This window comes from Malania oleifera, chromosome 3, assembly GCF_029873635.1.
Source record: "Malania oleifera isolate guangnan ecotype guangnan chromosome 3, ASM2987363v1, whole genome shotgun sequence".
NCBI lineage: Eukaryota > Viridiplantae > Streptophyta > Magnoliopsida > Santalales > Ximeniaceae > Malania > Malania oleifera.
Window position 1 is genome coordinate 109,937,880 of NC_080419.1, and position 19,159 is coordinate 109,957,038.

General features: G+C 37.7%; 1 protein-coding gene across 8 annotated transcripts; it reads left to right on the plus strand.

Moving 5' to 3' along the window:
- Positions 1–407: 407 nt before the first annotated feature.
- On the plus strand, positions 408–17,912 carry LOC131152222 (uncharacterized). Of its 8 annotated transcripts, XM_058103954.1 has the most exons (13): positions 437–881; positions 6,145–6,262; positions 7,316–7,474; positions 7,837–8,058; positions 8,427–8,504; positions 9,346–9,632; positions 9,741–9,851; positions 9,950–10,082; positions 10,152–10,437; positions 16,115–16,283; positions 16,976–17,215; positions 17,303–17,437; positions 17,542–17,912. In XM_058103954.1, the coding sequence occupies exons 2-13, from the start codon at positions 6,163–6,165 to the stop codon at positions 17,665–17,667; spliced, it is 2,046 nt and encodes a 681-aa protein (XP_057959937.1). In that variant the 5' UTR covers positions 437–881; positions 6,145–6,162; the 3' UTR covers positions 17,668–17,912. The 8 variants fall into 8 exon arrangements, with proteins under 8 accessions (XP_057959935.1, XP_057959941.1, XP_057959937.1 ...); XM_058103952.1 differs by having other exon boundaries at positions 408–881; positions 9,950–10,437; XM_058103953.1 differs by having other exon boundaries at positions 6,145–6,266; positions 9,950–10,437.
- The last annotated feature ends 1,247 nt before the right edge of the window (positions 17,913–19,159 follow it).

A 19,159-nucleotide genomic window follows, 5' to 3' on the forward strand; every position in this document is an offset into this window, starting at 1 on the left:
TCTTTTAAAAATCATTTAAGTTGTAATTTATTTGAATTATGGTCAAAAGGAAAATGATTTTTGAGATCGAAAATTTTGTATGCACTTGCCTTGTCGGAATGCGCCACATCTACAAGGGAAGTGTCTCGATAAGCTATAATTATAAAAAAATTATGACGAATAAATATCATAGCAATGGACAAAAATAAATAAATAAGCATTGATTCAAAATTAATTTGATTATGATAATTGTAAATTATCTTTGAATTTTAATTTCTAAAAATCTATTAAGAATCATTTAGGTGTATGGATTTGAGAATTTTGATTTGAATTTAAATAAATTTTAATACATTTTTATGTTATATTTTATTTAAATTTAATACAAAATAAAATCTAATAAAGATAGGGTTATTGAATTCATTAAAACTATGTTTCTATGAACATTTTGAATTATAGATCGGAAAATTTGAACGTGGGTTGAGAATTTCAGATTCCGATAAGATGGGTTAATTGGAGCACGGCGAGACTCGCCGGACACTGATTTAAGCTGAGGCACTGCATTATGCTTCCTTCGTTCTCTAGCGTAGGCGCGACTCCCGTCGAATCTCTCTCTCTCTCTCTGACTCCCACTGCTCCTGGTCTTCTTCTTCGCCCGGTTTGCCGGAAATCTCAGGCTTCGTCGGAGCCCTAGCGGACTTCTGACCCACCCCCGTTGAACCTGTCTCCCAGCCTTCTTCTTCGCCCTGTTCACTGGTCGTCTCAGGCTCGCTCGACGACGATTTTGGCTGGGTTCGAAGCCTCTTCTCTCCTGTCGAAGCGGCCTATTCTCTGTCGAAGGGTCGAATCGAAGCTCTTCTCCGTGTTCCTCTCGAAGGGGCGAAGTATTTGGATTTTTGCTCCACGTGAGTCGCCTTTTCTTTTCTCACTTGACCAACTCTTTCTGTTAGATACTCCTTCTCTGTTTTTGAACCATTGATTTCATCAATTTTATGATGGTCATTGGCGACTAGCTTTGAAGCTTCTTTGACGTAAAATATTGAAAAAAAAAAAAAAAACACACACACAGGAACTTGATTACTTGAAGGAAAATTCTGGTTGATCTTCGAAGCATATAATCATAGTTAGCTTATCTTAGTTAACTTGAAATTTTGTATGATGGGGAAAAAAATGCATCTTCGGGAACTAAAATGAAAATTTTGTATTTTATATTTTGTATTTAGCTTAACTTAGATTTGTACTTGGGCAAATATTTTTGTATTTTTATCGGAAGCCTTGGAACATTTTTCAGTTGATGATTGATGAATGTTTCTTGAGTTCTCCAATATGAGTGCTGTTAATGATCATGCAATTCATAATTGAGCACCAAAAATGCCTATTTCATTCAATTTGAACTAAATGATTGAAAAACACGAAATTGTGGAGATCAATTCAATTTCTAATTAAGATTTTAACTTGATTTACACCTTGATTTTCAGCAATTACAAATGAATTTGATGTTTGAATTCAATGAAATTTCTAATGATTCAACAATTTTATAGAGTTTGTTGAAGTATATTTTGGTCAGTTGGAAGACCTAATCACAATGATACCCTCTTTCTATTTTATATATCAAGCACATAACAATGTCCAAAATACCCTCACTAACTCATGCCTACTAATATAGCAATAACACATACTAAACGACCAAAATAACTAGTAACAACCAAAATTAACTAACAACTTTCCCCCTCAAGCTGGACTATAGATATCATATGCTCCTAGCTTGTTACAAATGAATTTAGCTCGAACATCCCCTAAATATTTTGTGAATAAATTTGCAAGTTGCAATTCAAACTTCACATAAGTGGTGTAATGAGCTTCTGAGCAAGTTTTTCCTGAGCAAAATGACAATCAAATTCAATATGTTTTGTGCATTCGTGGAAGATTGGGTTGGAGACAATATGAATTGCAACTTGATTATTACACATCACCTCCATAGATCTAGAATGTGCAAAACTAAGTTCTTCCAACATGTGTGATATTCTAACTCAACTTGACTTGGCAACCACAACCTATTTTCCACCACAATCTATTTCGCACTCTTCTCGGATACCAAGTTATCACCAACAAAGATAAAATACGCACTTGAGTTCATGTGTCAGAAAGTGACCTAGCCCAATCTGTATTTGTATATTTGTGAATATAAGTGTAACCTTGAACCTGATATAAGAAACCTCCCCTATGTGCACCTTTGAGATATCTTAAGATGTGAATTACAATATTTTGGTGACTTGTTTTTAGAAGAATCAAGAAGCTGGCTCACTGACACTCTTTCAACCTTCTAGCAAGACTTCGATATCGTCTAAGGTCCCCAATAAATAACCCAAGTGCTACCTTATTATTAGAAACCATGGGTGTATTGACATGTTTGTATCCCAATAATCTAGTCAATATCCAAGAGGTCATAAGCACACTTTGTGACAAAATGATTCCCAATTGTGATCTAGATACTATTGTGCCCAAAGAAGTGTCTCAATGGTCCGAAATCTTTGATCTGAAATTTAGTCTATAGAAAATACTTTAGAGCTAGATAATTTGATTATCACTAGTAATTGAAATATCATCCACATGCACGACAAGCAAAATCTTACCAAATGTGCAATGGTGATAAAATATAGAATGATTTGCTGCTCACTATTGATGAGCCAACGCATTAAGCCTGACTCCTCCTTAGTAATAAATACAGGTGATTACTTCATATAGACCTCCTTTTGAAGATCACTATGCAAGAAGACATTATTAACATCTAACTAATGCATGGGCAATGACATGTGCTGACTATGGAGATGAAAAAACGAACTGACGTGACTGGGAGAAGGCGTTTGAGTAACCCAAATGAGTATATCCCTTAGGAAAAAGGCGGACCTTCAAACTAGCCATAGAATTGTTAGGATGGACCTTCATTGTATATACGCAACCATAGACTTATCAGGAGGAAGAGGTACCAATTCCCAAATATAATTATCTATATTGCTGCATTTGACCATTGCAATCTTTTATCTAGAATGGGCTAAGGCTTCGTAAATATATTTAATAAGCACAATAGAAATAAAACAATAATATAAAGGTGATAAAAAATCATAGAAAATGAAATTAGATAGGTGCATTTGCTTTTTCCGGGCAACAATAAGAAGATCAACATCTTGGGAAATAGGATCATTAGACGAGGAAACCAGAGGCATGGTAGTGGAAGCTTGAAGAAGCTCTCCTCCCTTGAGTTGCCATCATGTATACACCTGCAAATTAAGATGATTAAAGTGACTAGAAGGACTGAAACTAGGTGAAGGTGCAGGCGGATGACTAGGCAAAGATAATACGCTAGAATCAGGAAAGTTAGGTTGGAGGATGGACTCATCAAGGTCAGAAGTGCTCAAGGACTTAGAATAGTATGTTGTATATGCAAAGAAGGTAAAATCAACAGAGACAAAGAAACTATGCAAAAAGTAGGAGTATAATAGAGATATTTCCATTTTGAGTAATTGAGTAGCCTAGAAAAACTCATTTTATAGGACAAAGATCCAACTTATCCACCCTAGGGGTTAACTGATGAAAAAAAAAAGGAGGCATGTCCAGATATACAAAGAGGCAAAGAGAATAAAGGAGCATTTGGGGAAGAGAATAAAGTAGATAATTTCCCTATTAGGAGCTGAGGATGGCATTCTATACTAGGCAGTAAGGACAACATCATTCCAAAACACATTAGAAGCATTCATATGGTAAAGTAGGGTACGAGTGATTTCGAGGATATGCCTATTTTCCCCCTCTGCAGCTCCATTTTGTCATGGAGTGTGGACGCGAGATGACTAATGAACAATATATACTTAGTCATGTAGGTAGTCAATTGGGTAATGAGTACTCAAAAGCATTATTAGGATTGAAATTCCGACTGTGTCACAACTCGGTTATGATCCCAAACATCAATATCAACTAATATAAAAGGGCTTACTACCTGTTTTTAACTTGGGATGCAAATGGAGCACAATGATACTTTCCCAACTGACAATACTCAGACTCTAAGACTAGACACAAAACTCAAAAGTAGGAACTAGTGTTTTTAACTCCTCAAATGATGGACGACAAGATGACAATAGATTTTGAACAGTGTTGTAGTAGTAGTAGTAGCGAGGCTGGTAGAAGGAGATAGTGATTGAAAGTGTTAAGTCCACCAGCTTCACGTCCTCCACCAATTATCTTCCTTGTCTTCAAAATCTTGAACAACAACATAATTAGGAAAGAATGTTATGGAACAGTTCATGGATTTTGTAATCTTGATAATTGTCATTAGATTGAAGGGGAAGTTGGGGACATACAAAATAGAAGAAAGAGAAAACAAATGAAGTGGGATTATTGTCTCCATTCCCTTGACAACAATATTGGACCCATGAACGAGGGCAACACGAGGTTTGCTTTTAGAATATTGGAGGATGGGAAAGAAATTAGTTATACTTGTATGTGATTATTATCAATTGAATCTACTATCCGAGGGCTAGCATGAGAATACTGGACTATAGGCAAGTTGTAGGGTTACCTATCTGAGCAAGAGATGCAATGGGAAGAGAAGGTTGCTGGGATACTTGATAGTGTTGGAACTCGGAAAATTTTTCTTTCTTTATTCCCAATTCCCCATCGAACACATATTTTGAGGAAGACGGGCTCTTTCTATCTGAATTGGGGAGATGGGGGTAATGCAGAAGAAAGAGCTCGTAGATAAGGAGAATTTCTACCCTTTTTTCAATTTCATCGATTGACATTAATATAGCAGCTTTCTAGTTGAGCTTGAAAGTGTAGAATTTGTGGTGGTTACATTGGCAGTGCATGGTGGTTTACCATGAAGATCCCAACATTGTTTGATTGAGTGACCTGTTCACCCATAATGAGTGCACTTGCAAGGGGGGACCTCTACCATGTCCATCCCTTCCAGCATGACCACTATACCATCTTGAGAACTTAGACAAATGACAACAAGGTTAACAGCTGGAATAACCACTGACAAGATGACCACCACTAACGAGTCGCAAATAAACCAGCCCTGACAGTACCAAACAACCATTTAACAAAGTGCTTCAAGTGAACAATTGAAAAAGGTGAATCTTTTGAACAAAATACATGACCATATCAACTTGACATTGTGATTTATGGAGGTATTTAAAACATTCTGAAAGAAATCGGTGCAAAAATATTGCTCATAGAACACTCAGGCATTGGCATGTGGGGTCAGAGCTGCTGGCTTCTGGCTTCTGGCTTGCGCATGGTGGCATGTAAGGCACCCTCCAGCTGTGAAGTTTTACTGGATTGTAGATCAGCAGCAGGTTCTGTGTGTACTCATGTTGTTGGTTTTCCGAAGTATTAAGGTTTTCTTGTGTTCTGAAAGAGAACAAGAAGAGGAGACAGAAGAAGAAGCAGCAGAGAGGGAGCAAGAAATTACAGAACACAGGAGAGAAGGGAAGAAGAAGAAAAGAGGGAGAAGAGAATATTGTAGAAGAGAAGAGAGAAGGGGAAAATGGGGGGGGGGGGGGGATATTGAAATGGAAGAACTGTGATCGACATTGAGCTCTGATACCAAATTATGCAGGGGCAGCATCAATGGTCTGCAGCCATGGGAGAAATAAGAAGAAATTGAGGAAGGAAGGGGAATGGAGGAGAGAAGAGATACTTTCCCATTCTCTTTTCAAATTCAAATTGAACAATAACTGCCTACATCATGGCTTTCACTGACTATTTATAAGAAATCCTCTTCAAATGAAATTACACATAAACCCCTAAAGTTACATTACATTAGAAACATACCCCTAGAATATACAAATACTACAAACAATCCCCCAAATACACATAATACACCACTAATTAAACTAAAAAGACACAATAAACTTCTAATTAAACCCAAAAATTCCTTGACCCAACTCTTCTTAATTATTCTCCAGCAAGGATCTTCCCAAGGTATTGCTTCTTGTCCTAAATGGCTGCATCACTTGTTCTCCTAGCTGTGATGTTTTCATCAGCCTTGTACAGAGTTGTTTAATTAATTGTAATTTTGTGTAGCTCTTTTAGGTATCTTCAGATAACTTGCTTGTCTATAAGATTTGCCTATGTGAGTCTAATTCATATTCAATTTCCCCCTTTTTGCAGCTTTGAGATCCATGAAACATGCCTCGCAAAGTAAACAACAGAATTGATTATTATGATTACTATGATGACTATGATGCCTATGAAGATTTTGATGATGATTTTGGCATGGAAGAAAATGGTTAGTAATCCTTTTGACTCCAATGTTTCTCTTTGGTTAAGTTAGGACATTTTATTGATGTTGGGCTGTTAGCTCCACCTCCTGCCTGCAAGGCAGGGCTGAAGTGCTTCATTGCTGTTTTTTTTACCTGGTACCTCACCACTTATTCTTTAGCTAGTCAGTGTAGCTTAATTTTTTGGATTCAGGTGTGGTTGAAAAACTCATGCTCTTACCTACTAAAATTAGATTATTAAGTTTATATCCTGTCAGTATATTTGCTTTTTCACACATGTATTAATGCCTATTTGATTTACTTAATGTGTTACTTTGTGTATGCTAGGTACACTTTTTCTTTATAATATGATATTAATGTTAATATAATCTCTTCTTCTTTATCCTGTTAAAAATATTGATAATAAAATGGAGGTCATGGGTTTGAGGTGTGGAAGCCTCTTGCGAAAAATGCAAGGTAAGGATGCATACTATAGGCCCATCATGGTGCGGCCCTCCCCTGGAGCCCGCATATGCGGGAGCTTCATGCACTGGGCTGCCCCACCAATAATATTTGATAGCTGACTGATTTGAATTATTACCATATAGTTTATAATATGATAAGTTGTGATGAAGCATTGTTTAATTTTTCCCATATCTGTGATAATTTGGGTTTATGGATTCTGAATGTGGAAAAAATGAAATTTGGCTAGAGGTGGTAAGCTAAGGGAAAGAGGTTGGAGGAATCAGCAGCTATAAAGTGTTTGGTGAATCACAGTGGGAAGGGTTTGAATGGGGGATTTTTGGTTAATTTTTGCTATTTTTTTTTAATTCTTATTCCTTTTTTTTTTTTTTTTCTTTGAGGATTTGTATCCTTGCTTAGGTTGTAATTTCTCTCTCTCTCTCTCTCTCTCTCTCAATTTATATATATATTTTTATAAAAAATGCAGTGTTGGTCTAGCACTCTAGCTTACTTTTGGGGATCCTATTGTCTCCACTAGAATCATTAAATTCATATTTTCTAGTGGATTGGTACTCACTTCTTACTTTACTAATAATTCCACTTTTACTTCATCGTAACAGATGAATCACCAGAGGCAATCCAGGAAACTACAAAGCCTGGGGTTTGGCATTGCGCAGTTTGTACTTTTGATAATGATGAAAGCATGCCTGCGTGTGAAATTTGTGGAGTTCTTCGTAATCCATTGGTGAATATTAGCAGCAATAACAGTAAGGGAACAGGTAAGCAAGTGTGTTATTATCTAATGTGCTGTTATCATTGTAATTGCTATTTATTTGAATGTGGATAACTATGCTATCATATGGATTGAATTTGTTTGTTATGACTTACGTCAGTTATGTGACAAGGACATAGTTTATCTAAGTATCTATTGCTTGTTATTAACTCTTGCAAGTGTTGGGCATGATTTAGGATTAATACTTTATTTTTGTGGCCATGCGGACAGTTTGCATCCGTTTTGGGCACTGATCCCTCTGTCAAATGTCCTTGTTACATGCCAGCTAGCCCCCATGTTAATGCCCTTGTTATATAGGTTCCATTTCATGATCATTGCCCCTTTTTAGAGTAGATCTCTTTCGTGCAGTTGATGGCATGTGCAAAGATTCTGGAGCATCCATAATGGCCAAGTCACTTTTTGCATCATTGCCGCAATGGTCACCGAAAAAAGCTGTAATCTGTCAACAACAGAATGATGATTTTGTGATGGAAGAAGGCAATAAGTTCCACAAGCTTGGGATTATCCAAAGAAATTTTCTTGAATTTATTAAGGCTTATAGTTCTCATAACCATTATCGCATTGATATAGGTCTGCATATGTTAAAAAGATGGATGTGTTTCTGTGTTAATAAAACAATATAATTTCCTCATAGTTGAGAATATTTTGCCACCAACAATTGAATCTCTCGAACTTGAAAATTTATTTGTCTTTCCTTGAGTAGATGGCCATTTTATTGAAATATTTTTCTGTTACCTCTGAAAATGGAAAAAAACTTCAGTGCTAGGGGGTATGTGCCCGTCCAATAAAACAGTGCCACATAAGCTTATGTGGAGTCACACCGATTATATGGCACCATTTTATTGGACAGGGTACCATGCCCCTGTGGCATGTAAGTTTTTTCTCCTGAAGACATTAAGTTGGTGTTTGTTTTCTAATTCTGTTGTTGATGATGACAGCCCCTTTCAAGTTTGATTTTCCATCTCCAGATGATTTGGTTACTAACGGAATGCGTTCTTCAAGAATGGTCTCGAAAGGTATGCATTAAGTGTGTGAACGCACGTGCATATGTGTGGTTTGTATTGTTTCAAATTTGTTTGCAATGCTCATATTCGCTAGAGGGTTGATTGTAAGTCATACATACTTGTAAGACATGAAAAGTACTAGTATTCTTTTTAATAAGAAAAGTTAATTAAATGTTGGAAAGGTGTAAAATGAAGTTTTGCATCCGTGAGATGTAGTAGAAGGATGATGAATGGAAATTTGTATAGTTTGGAATTGCCAATAATGGGGAAATAAATTGTTTTAAAGTTTAGTGAGCTTGGATAAAAGCTGGTTGATTAATTTCCCAATTTATTAATATTTGAAGTTCCGAGAAAAATACAATCTTTATTTTTTTGAATCTGTCTCTTTTATCCACTTTAAAGAGATGGGGTGATAGATTGCTGCCCTTCTCTTATTAGATGGGTACTCCGTCTCTATTTTTTTTCTTAGGCGTAAGTGTAGTGTGTTCATGAAGCCCTTTTATGTGGTCCATGTGTATAATATATCAACTTATTTAACTTATCTCATTTACCAATATTGTCTGCAAAGGTTGTTAGTGGATTACTCAATCTTTTCTTGGAATTTTCAATTTGGACTAGTAGTGTTATTTGTGTATCCCTAGTTGTGTGCATCTTTTTTCTTCTTAAGCTTTCTTGAAATTCACTTTCTTCCCTCACTGCCAATTTATCCTCGTACTCCTCTCAACTGTTACTGCTAAAAATGACACCATTAAAATAGCACCAATTGCTAAAAAATTGGATAGCTCAACAGTATCAATTCCAAAAGTCATGGATGCTAGTATGGATGACAATGATAGTTCCTATGTAAACACAGGAAACCCAGCAAAGCCTACTACCAGCACTAAAATGTTGGATGGCTCATCTTTGTCGATGCCAATTGGAAGAGAGGAAAGGGTCAACGAGAGCAACTGTTCTTCAGTGACTGGGGGCACACCAGAAAGTTTTACCAGTAGCTTTGGTAGTATATCTTTGAACACAAAATCTGATCGCTCAAAGAATGCTACTGCTAGAAGAGCTAAAACACACGTACAGTATAAACCTGAGAAATGGATGCTTCCTGTCCAGTCAGAAGAAGGATTGACTCAGCTGAATCTAGCAATTGTACGTCAGTCGTCTAATGCTAGTTATAGTATTAGAGAGTAACTTGAAATATTTCCTTATTATTGATTTTTTTTTTAAGAAAATATATATATTTTTTTGTCATTATAGGTTGGCCATGTTGATTCTGGAAAATCAACACTCTCAGGGAGACTGCTGCATCTTTTGGGACGAATTTCCCAAAAAAGCATGCACAAATATGAAAAGGAGGCTAAAGAACAGGTGATCTCAGTAGAACTGCAGTTAATTGCTTATTTTGAGTGTAGCATAAAGTTAAGCCTGGTTTTATTGGATTTATGTGTTGTTCATTGTACAATCAGGGAAAGGGCTCCTTTGCGTATGCTTGGGCTTTGGATGAGAGTACTGAAGAAAGGGAAAGGGGAGTTACTATGACTGTGGCTGTTGCCTATTTTGACTCCAAAAACTATCACGTTGTTGTGCTCGACTCCCCAGGTCATAAAGATTTTGTTCCAAATTTGATATCTGGTGCAACACAGGCTGATGCTGCAGTTCTTGTTATAGATGCCTCCATTGGTTCATTCGAGGTAGGCATGGACAGCACAGGGGGGCAAACAAGGGAGCATGCACAACTCATTAGAAGTTTTGGGGTTGATCAAGTCATAGTTGCTGTTAACAAAATGGATGTTGTCAAATACTCTAAGGAACGGTTTGATTTGATTAAAGTGCAACTTGGATCATTTCTCCGTTCTTGTGGTTTCAAGGATTCTTCTGTGTCCTGGATCCCATTGAGTGCCATGGAAAATCAAAATCTAGTGACTCGTGCCTCTGATGCTCGCTTGTTGTCCTGGTGAGTGTACTTCTACCTATTCATGTACAGAAACTTTTATTAATCTTTGCCATTTTTATTTATGGAGACTTTTTTTAATTAGCAGCATACAGAAACTGAAGTTCAATGGTAGTAGAATCACAAATTGTTACCAACACCTAGTGCACAAGGCTCCTGTCCTGTTTTGGGTTTGGGGAGGCATTATATTATCATTACCTCTACCACTGGAGAGGTTTTTTCAGTGATTTAAACCTGTGACCTTTCATGTTTGACTGTAACACTTGGTTGACACTCAGAAATATAACACACACAAAAAGGGGAAAAAAACTGTAAGCAGGGACTGAGCCATTATGACGAAGTATTGGGCTGTTTTAGCCTGGCTCAGGCATAGTTGTATCAACGAGTCTGGCTCCAGCTTGATCCAGGACATATGCATGCGTTTCATACTTGGCATAATTTCTGGCTTTTCTAGTCTTTGAGGAGACATCCAGTGAAAGCTTGGAACTTTTGTGTTGGAAGCCTTGGGTTTGAATCAGTGTTTAAAAACCGGACTAGACCTGCTGGTCCAACCTGGTTGGACCGGACCCAGTCAACTCACCGGTCTGGTTGAAGGGGAAAAACCAGATTTGAGCCAACCTGGGAGAGAACTGGCCGACCCGGTGCAAACTGGTCTGAACTGGCCCAAACCAGGTTTGATGCCGGGTCAACCCAGTTTCATAATTTTAAAATTACATCTATTTTTTAAAAAAAAATGTGAGAAAAATACTGAAATGTAAATTAAAAACTGGAAACCCTAAGCCCATCTCTCATTCTCTCCTGTGGCAGCCCCTGCGGCAGCCCTCTCTCCTCCCTTCTGCCAGCCCATGCGGCAGCCCTCTCCTCCCCCCTCCCGGCAGGCCCATGGCAGCCCCTGCAGCAGCCCAACCTGTGGCAGCCGATCTGGTGAGTTGGTATGTTGTGTCATGTGTGCAGATGATATATATATATATATACACACACTATTGGGAGTTGGTGTGCTGTGTCATGTTTATATATATATATATATCCATATATACCATTGGGAGAGATTCAGAGCTGCAAATGGTTTCTATGTTGCAATTGGTCTAATTAATTTCTAAAAACATAAAATAGGTGTTATCCCTTAATCTAATCCTCCTCCAAATTTTGATAAACTTGAATTTTATTACCATTACATTTCAAATTGTCATAATATGGAATTTAAATAAGGTTCTTTGGTGTATATGGTGATGAAACTCATATTAATTGAACAATTTTGAGGACTTAATGTGGAAAACCCTATCCTGAAGGGTTAGAATTTTTTGTTTAATTTGTTATTTATTTTAAATTTCTTAAATTAGTGAATGTTTTTAATTTACTTTTTTGATTTAGGCAGAAAAATGACCCTCTGTTGATTAGAACTGAGGAGCTGCTGTTGTTTAATCTGCTATTGTACATTAGTTTTATAATTTAAATATTATGGTCAATCCACAGAGGCTTGAAATAAAATGGCAACTCGTGAGGGAACAAGTGGTGTGGATGAATCATTACTTCGGTTCACTCCTACTTTTAGTTTAGGAATTGATTCAGCAAAGTATTAAATATGAATTTATAATTCTAAGGGGCTTGAAGCCTTTAACATTTGTAATATTGAACTTTGAATTTGATGATGAAGTTGAAAAGTCTAGACTTCGTTGTGCATTCTTATATTGTAATACACTAATATATGTTTGAGTTCGAATTTTATTTTGATTGATATTTTGAAGATGAAAGCTAGTACTTACTAGGGGTGTACAAAATTTACCGAAAAATCGAAAACCGGACCGAAACCGAACCGAAACACATTTTGGTTCGGTTTTTCGGTTTGCGGTTTCGGTTTTGGACCAAAACCGAAAACCGAATTAATAAATAATAATTGTATAATTTTATACAAAAGATGCTACGGTGCTACGGGCCTATGGCTGCTATGGTGCTACCTGTTGCCTTGGTGTTGGATCGCTAGTCGCCGGCCAGAAACCACCTCCAAATCCACCTCTAGTCGGTTTGGATGGCGGAGATTTCTGGGACGAAGTCCATGTGAGTCTGCGACGCTCGCACTCCTCTTCTTGGAGCTTGCGACTTGAGAGAGATGCCTCGGAGTCTTGGACAGAAACAGAACCCTTGGACAGATGCCTCAGAGTCTCAGACAGTCACAGAACCCTTCTTGGAGCTTGGATGATCTTCTTGTTGGTGTGGAAATCCAGGGTCATGCGAATGCGAGAGTAGTACTTCTCGATCACCTGCCGAGAAGATTTCTTCACCGTCTTGGTGCGCACATGCCCCATCTGTGTGTGTGTGTGTGTTTGCGAGAGAGAGAGGCCACCGGCGAACTGCAAAGAGGGCAACTGGGGAAGTACAGATTTGCCAAGGCATATGCAGGAAGCCAGGAACCACATGCTAGCCATCGGCCCATCCCACATCGGTTGGAAATGGAAAGAGAACTAGTTTCCCACCCTATATATTTTATGTGGATCCTCCTTTCAACATGTCTTACGTTTTGGGCTTTGCTATTGAAGCCTTTGCCTAGGAATTTTATAATTTCACAATGGGCTGTGGCCTGTTGATGCAGCCCAGCTCAAGTAATATTTTGTTTTGATAGTTCAAAGTTCGGTAAAACCGAAAATAACCAAACCAAACCATAGAGTTCACGGTTTGGTTTGTTCATAAACCGACGGTATACGGTTCGGTTTTGGTTCAGTCATTTTGAAAACCGAGGAGTTCGGTTCGGTTGGCGGTTTTGGTAAAAACCGAACCGAACCGAACCGTGTACACCCCTAGTACTTACTATGATCTTGCTTGAATTTGAGAGATTAATGTTAAGTACACTGACAAAATTCTTAGACATCTTATGTTTTTCATTATTTTTAATTATAAATTTATATATAGGTATATATTATATATAAAAATATGTATAATGACATCATGTTGATGTCACCGGTTCGATCGGTCTGACCAAACCGGTGACTTTTCCGGGTCAGTCACCGATCTGGTTTTCAAAACATTGGCTTGAATATTGGGACAGGGCGGAATAGGTTATGGGCCATGGAAGATGGGCCATCTTCCGTTTTGTAGGTAAACTCTAGTGGGCATAAAAATGTTTGTCTAAGCTTGACCTCTGGGAGATTTGAACAAAGGGAGAAGGGTATAAAAAGATTAAAGAAAACATAGTGATGCAAAGCAGTAACATGGATTTGCAGCCATGAGAGAATGTAGGAGAGATAGAGGGGAGGGGAAAAAGAAGGAAGGAGATACCAGGGGTAGGGGTGGGGGTGGGGCTGGGGGTCCAACATTTCACCATCAATTCAAAGTCAACAATAATCTCTTCTTACATGGCTTTCACACACTATTTATAAGAAAGTAAAGAACACGAGAAATTACACACGTACCCCCTAAACTACATGAAATTACAAGAACACCCCTAAAATACACAAAAATTACAAACTCACCCCCAGATACACATAATCCTACTACTTATTAAACTAAACATGGTAAACAAATTAATTAAACACGACAAGGCTTGTCCAATTCTTTTCCATTGATCTCTCTCCACAAGGGTTAAGCCATGGTCTGGCTTATTGTTCTACATCACATCATCACATAAAGTGGAGGATTCTTTGAGCACTACATTTCTTGCAATATTTTCCAAAAATAAGGTGAGTGTCTATGTTTCTGTCTTTAATTTAAGAGAGATACTCCACCAATTCACCAAAAGGATCAAAGATGACACCTGTAGCAGGAGTTGGAGAGATGAGAGGGTGCCTGAGATTTAAAGGATTCTCTTGAACATCATCTACTAGAGATTTGTAGAGATTTTGTGCTAAAAAATTGTTTGCGATTATAAAGCAGGAACAAGAGGAGGCTGGTTTTTTTTGCCCCTTCTTTGGTGGGGGGAGGGGGGGAGAGGGCGGGGATGGGTGTGGACGGGTAGAATGATTTTTCTTGATCATCATCTTCTTGAGATACATAGAGATTGTGTGTGAAAAACAAAAAGGGATTTCCTGAAAAAAAAATGTTTGCAATTACAAAGCAGGAAGAAGAGGAGGCAGTTGTGAGGGAGGTGGAAGAGAACATGCTGTGGTTGGGACCAGAAAGATTCTCTGGCTCACCCCCTTTTTAATGACCCTCTCTCCCTCTTCCCCCCTCCCCCCTTTTTTCTGACACCGAATTGAGATACTAGACAGAGTTCAGTTGTTTCAGTGGGTCGGTGTACTTGTATATCATTTCTTTCTGAAGGAATTCTGCTGACTTTTACATGACCTTACTTGTTCGAGCTTAGTTTAGTGCAGGCTATGGAGTTTTAATTTTAACATTATTGACCTACTTGTGTATCACGATCTTTTGATGCAGTAATTGTTTTTCAAATGTGCAAAAAAGATGCTACTTGATGAATGTCTGATTGATGGGAAGTAATGGAAAAATTTTGTGGGAAGCAAGTACTTGCAACAACTAGTCACTGTTACTTGTATTTTGCTTCATTGCTACGCGTCATTTTTAAACACGCTTCCTAGTAGCTAGTATTATAGCACCTTGGAGCATTACTTGTATTGCATCTGTACATTTGTGTTGGTTACTGCCTATCTCTACTTGAGATAACATTATTTTGTTCATTAAAAAAAAAAATTGGACTGTTGATGTAGGGAGCTGAATTTAACTTGGAGCAAGCTTTTGGGTTAGCTTGGCTTGGTTCGTTTCTTGGTTTATGACTTCCAGTTTTTTGTTGTGAGCTGTGAAACTTGTAGGCTTACCCTTTTACACTGTAAGCAATTATCACAGTAAATTGTGACAGCGTGGCAGTTAACAACTTGATGTTTACATTGATGACTTTAAGCTCCATCAAAAGACTGAATTGACTACCCATTATGAATTCATGTGATCGTAGGAAAAAGAACTTGTTTAATCCTCAAACCTGAAAGCAAATTGAGTTGCTTGGTTCTGATGTTCTATTGCTTTATGAATAGGATTGGAACTGATAGCGTAGAGAACTTGATTAAACCAAATCCTTGAGATTGGGTTGTTGCAATTTCTTGGAGACACCCAAATTGGCATTCATTCCTTGGATAAATCAATTTACATTAAAATGGACTGCACTTGGGAACTAACCACTGTCATCCTCTCTCTCTCTCTCTCTCTCTCTCTCGCTGCTGCTGCTGTTTCTTGATTCATCTCTAAGTCAATAATTGTTTCGCATATTGTAGTCTCTTATTCATCACAAGGGAAAAATCATGAATGATGTGGCATCTTGTGATTTGGAATTAGTTAACCTTTCCCCACTCAATAAATTCTAACAAATAATGGGCAGCCACGTCACTTGTGATTTTTCTTATGATGATATTTTTTATGATGAATGGAGTTTTCCATTTGTATATATTACATGGGGAGCCCAAATGATATATATAGTATCTCGCATATCAAGTTAAAATACTAGTATGTAATAGGGAAACAATAAAACAGTAGACGATAAAAATGATTGTGAGTACAATAAGCATATAAGATTAAGGGCTTCCTCATTGCCACTTAATCAGTCACATGTTCTTTCTATAAGGTTTGCAGGTTTTGTATAAGAGGTTATGTGATACTCTGTTATGAATGAGCCAATGATAGATATCTGAAGAATTTTGTGCATGTTATTACCTAAAATGTTGACAATATGGTTGACATGCAGGTATCAGGGACCTAATCTGTTGGATGCAATAGATTCTTTCAAATCTCCAACAAGAGATTTCTCTAAACCTCTCATTATGCCGATTTGCGATGTTGTCAAGTCACATTCAATGGGGCAGGTATCTGCATGCGGTAAATTGGAGGCTGGAGCTCTTCGAAGTGGATCGAAGGTACATAACAGGGGGTGTGGGTGGTTTTTGGATATTATTTTGAAGATTAATTTGGTCAATGCTAAGATAAGTTTAATAATTTATTTTAAGATGTTGGTCCATGATACTAAATATCCATAAATAAAGCTGAAGTTTAATTACATTTAGTATGCACCATCATAGATTGGAGTACACTGTACAATCTTTGTGCCTTGCTGCAATTTCTTAAAGTTCCATTCTGCATTATCTGCCAACATGGATGAACTTTTAAAATGTGTTGATATCTTCTAGCCTTTTCTTCTCTTTAGAGAGAACTTTCTTCTGCATTGATTAACCTGAAAATAATGGTGTTGTGGTCATTTGGAGCTTGCATGTTGCTTGTATTTATGAGGTGCAAATTTTTTAGAACATTCAAGACCGACCACATGTATTGATGGCTGCATAATTAAAGATTGAAGGAACATGGAAGTACCCAAATTGTGTTTTACTATCTCATTTCTCTGTTCTGGTTTACAATTGTTTAGAATCATTGTTCTTAAGCTTTTGGCTCTTGCTTATGATTCACTGATTTGATTGGTTAGCCGATCTGGTGGTCACTGTATGCACGGCATGGGCTCGTTCTTCTATTAGTTTTTATTCTATAAGTTGTGCATGGATTCAAAGCTTGTTCTGTTTTCTTGATCCTTGTTGCTACTTGCTCTTTGTATGTGTAGGTTCTAGTTATGCCATTTGGGGATGTAGGGACGGTGCGTTCCTTGGAGCGTGATTCTCATCCTTGTTCCATTGCAAGAGCTGGGGATAGTGTGGCCATCAGTCTACAAGGCATTGATGGGAGTCGTGTGATGGCTGGTGGCGTGGTATGTCACCCTGATTTCCCAGTTGCAGTGGCAACCCATTTGGAGCTGAAGGTCCTCATCTTGGAGGTTTCAACCCCCATTCTCATTGGCTCACAGGTAAATTATTTCAGTACAACCTCATTTATTTTTATTGCGACCATGATCTGTGAAGTTTCTGAAAACATTCTTACTGGAAATGAGCAGCTGGAGTTCCATATACATCACGCAAAGGAGTCTGCGAGTGTTGTAAGGATATTATCACTTCTTGATTCAAAGACTGGCAAGGTGACAAGGAGGGCACCCCGCTGTCTTATATCCAAGCAGCATGCTTTAATTGAGGTAAAATATGAGAATTAGTTTCTGCGCTTATAATTAAAGTGCCCCAAGTGTCATTAGCCCAACAACATAGTAAATTTTTGGTTTGGTGTTGGTCTCCTTTTCAGGTTGCTCTGCATAGTGCTGTTTGCGCAGATGAGTTCTCAAGTTGCAGAGCTCTTGGAAGGGTGTTCCTTAGAGCATCTGGAAGAACTGTTGCTGTAGGCATTGTAACTCGCCTCATTGAGCCGTAGTTACACCTCAAGACATTCCTTAATCCAGAGTTTTTACTTGGCTCATCTCTACGAAGCCTCTCCAGAAGTTTTGCTGATAACTGGTAAATGATGTTTGCCTGATTCACGGGGAGCTCCCTCACACATTCAGGATAAGAAAGTATAGGTTCACTCATGGTTACAATAGTTTGTAAAAAAAAATTGACTGATTATTTGTTCTTAAATAATATTATTTTTTTATTAATTATTATATTTATGGGCAATTGGTATCAATTTGGATCTTATTCTATTGGAACTCTAGTTGGGTTACTCCTTTGATACAATGGTGCCTGTTATAGAGGGAATGGGGAATTGGAATACTTAAATCACATAAGAAAATAATATAATGAGACAGCCCATTACTTTTAAAAAAATCTTTGCAATAATTCTTTTATGATTTGAGTATAATCTTTTATTGCATTCCGGGCTAAAAGGTTCTAATGGCATGGGTTGTAACAAAGGTACTAAAGCTGTTATAATGCTGCCGTGCAGGCATGGGTTGGTGGGTTTAATGTTGTTCTGGAGTATGTATCATCATTGAGCACGCAAGACGCGAAGGTTGAGGTAATAATAATAATAATAATAATAATAATAATAAAGTTAATGTTGCAAACTTACCAGTAAAACTTGAGATGGGTCAATTTTGGGTTAGTGCTTTTAGTCTCAAAGTGCAACTCATCCCCGGCCACTACTTAGAATGTGGGATTGTACAATTGCATGTGATGTGGGATACTCAAGCATGGCGAGATAGTTTCCCAAGTGGTTACATGTACAAGAGGAGATGTGCATCATTGCCTCAGCTTGGGCCACCACTATTGTAAATTATCATGTAAATTACTTCTCTGAGCTAGCCTCTTGGTGCCTAATCAGTCTAAAATAATCATTTTAACTTTAAATCGAGATCAACTTTGTAACTTTATCCTAAACCAAAAGTCGAATCACCAATTTGGGACTATCTATGACAACCATAGTAAATAGTGGTGAGTTACTCGTGTGCTTATTGTATGCTCTTGTTCCTTTCATACTCTAAACACAAACTCTTTATTTGCAACAACCATCCTTTGGACTCTTCTAATCCACATTACCGCACACTTGTACGAGTTACACTAGGACAATTTATGTTTATCATGCTTTTCTTTGAGCAACTTTAAACCACATGGAGAAATGGGGATCTTGTACCACCTATGAAATGCTCTAACTTGAAAGAAAAGGGACTTCACTTCACCATGGAGGGTAGCATGCAACCCATGTTTGGTCCTAAACTCCCGAGAAAGAAGCAAAATTACTAAAATGGCAAGTAGATCTAACTCCTCTTTGGGATGTCAACTTAATAAGGAGTTTGTGAATAGTGAGGAGCTAAAGAAGAAGACCTTTAAAGTTGGAGATGGTAGAAAACTGAAGCTAGAGGCGTAAGAGCTACCACACCTCCTTCCATGGCAACAAAAATATATATATATATATAAAGGGTAACTAA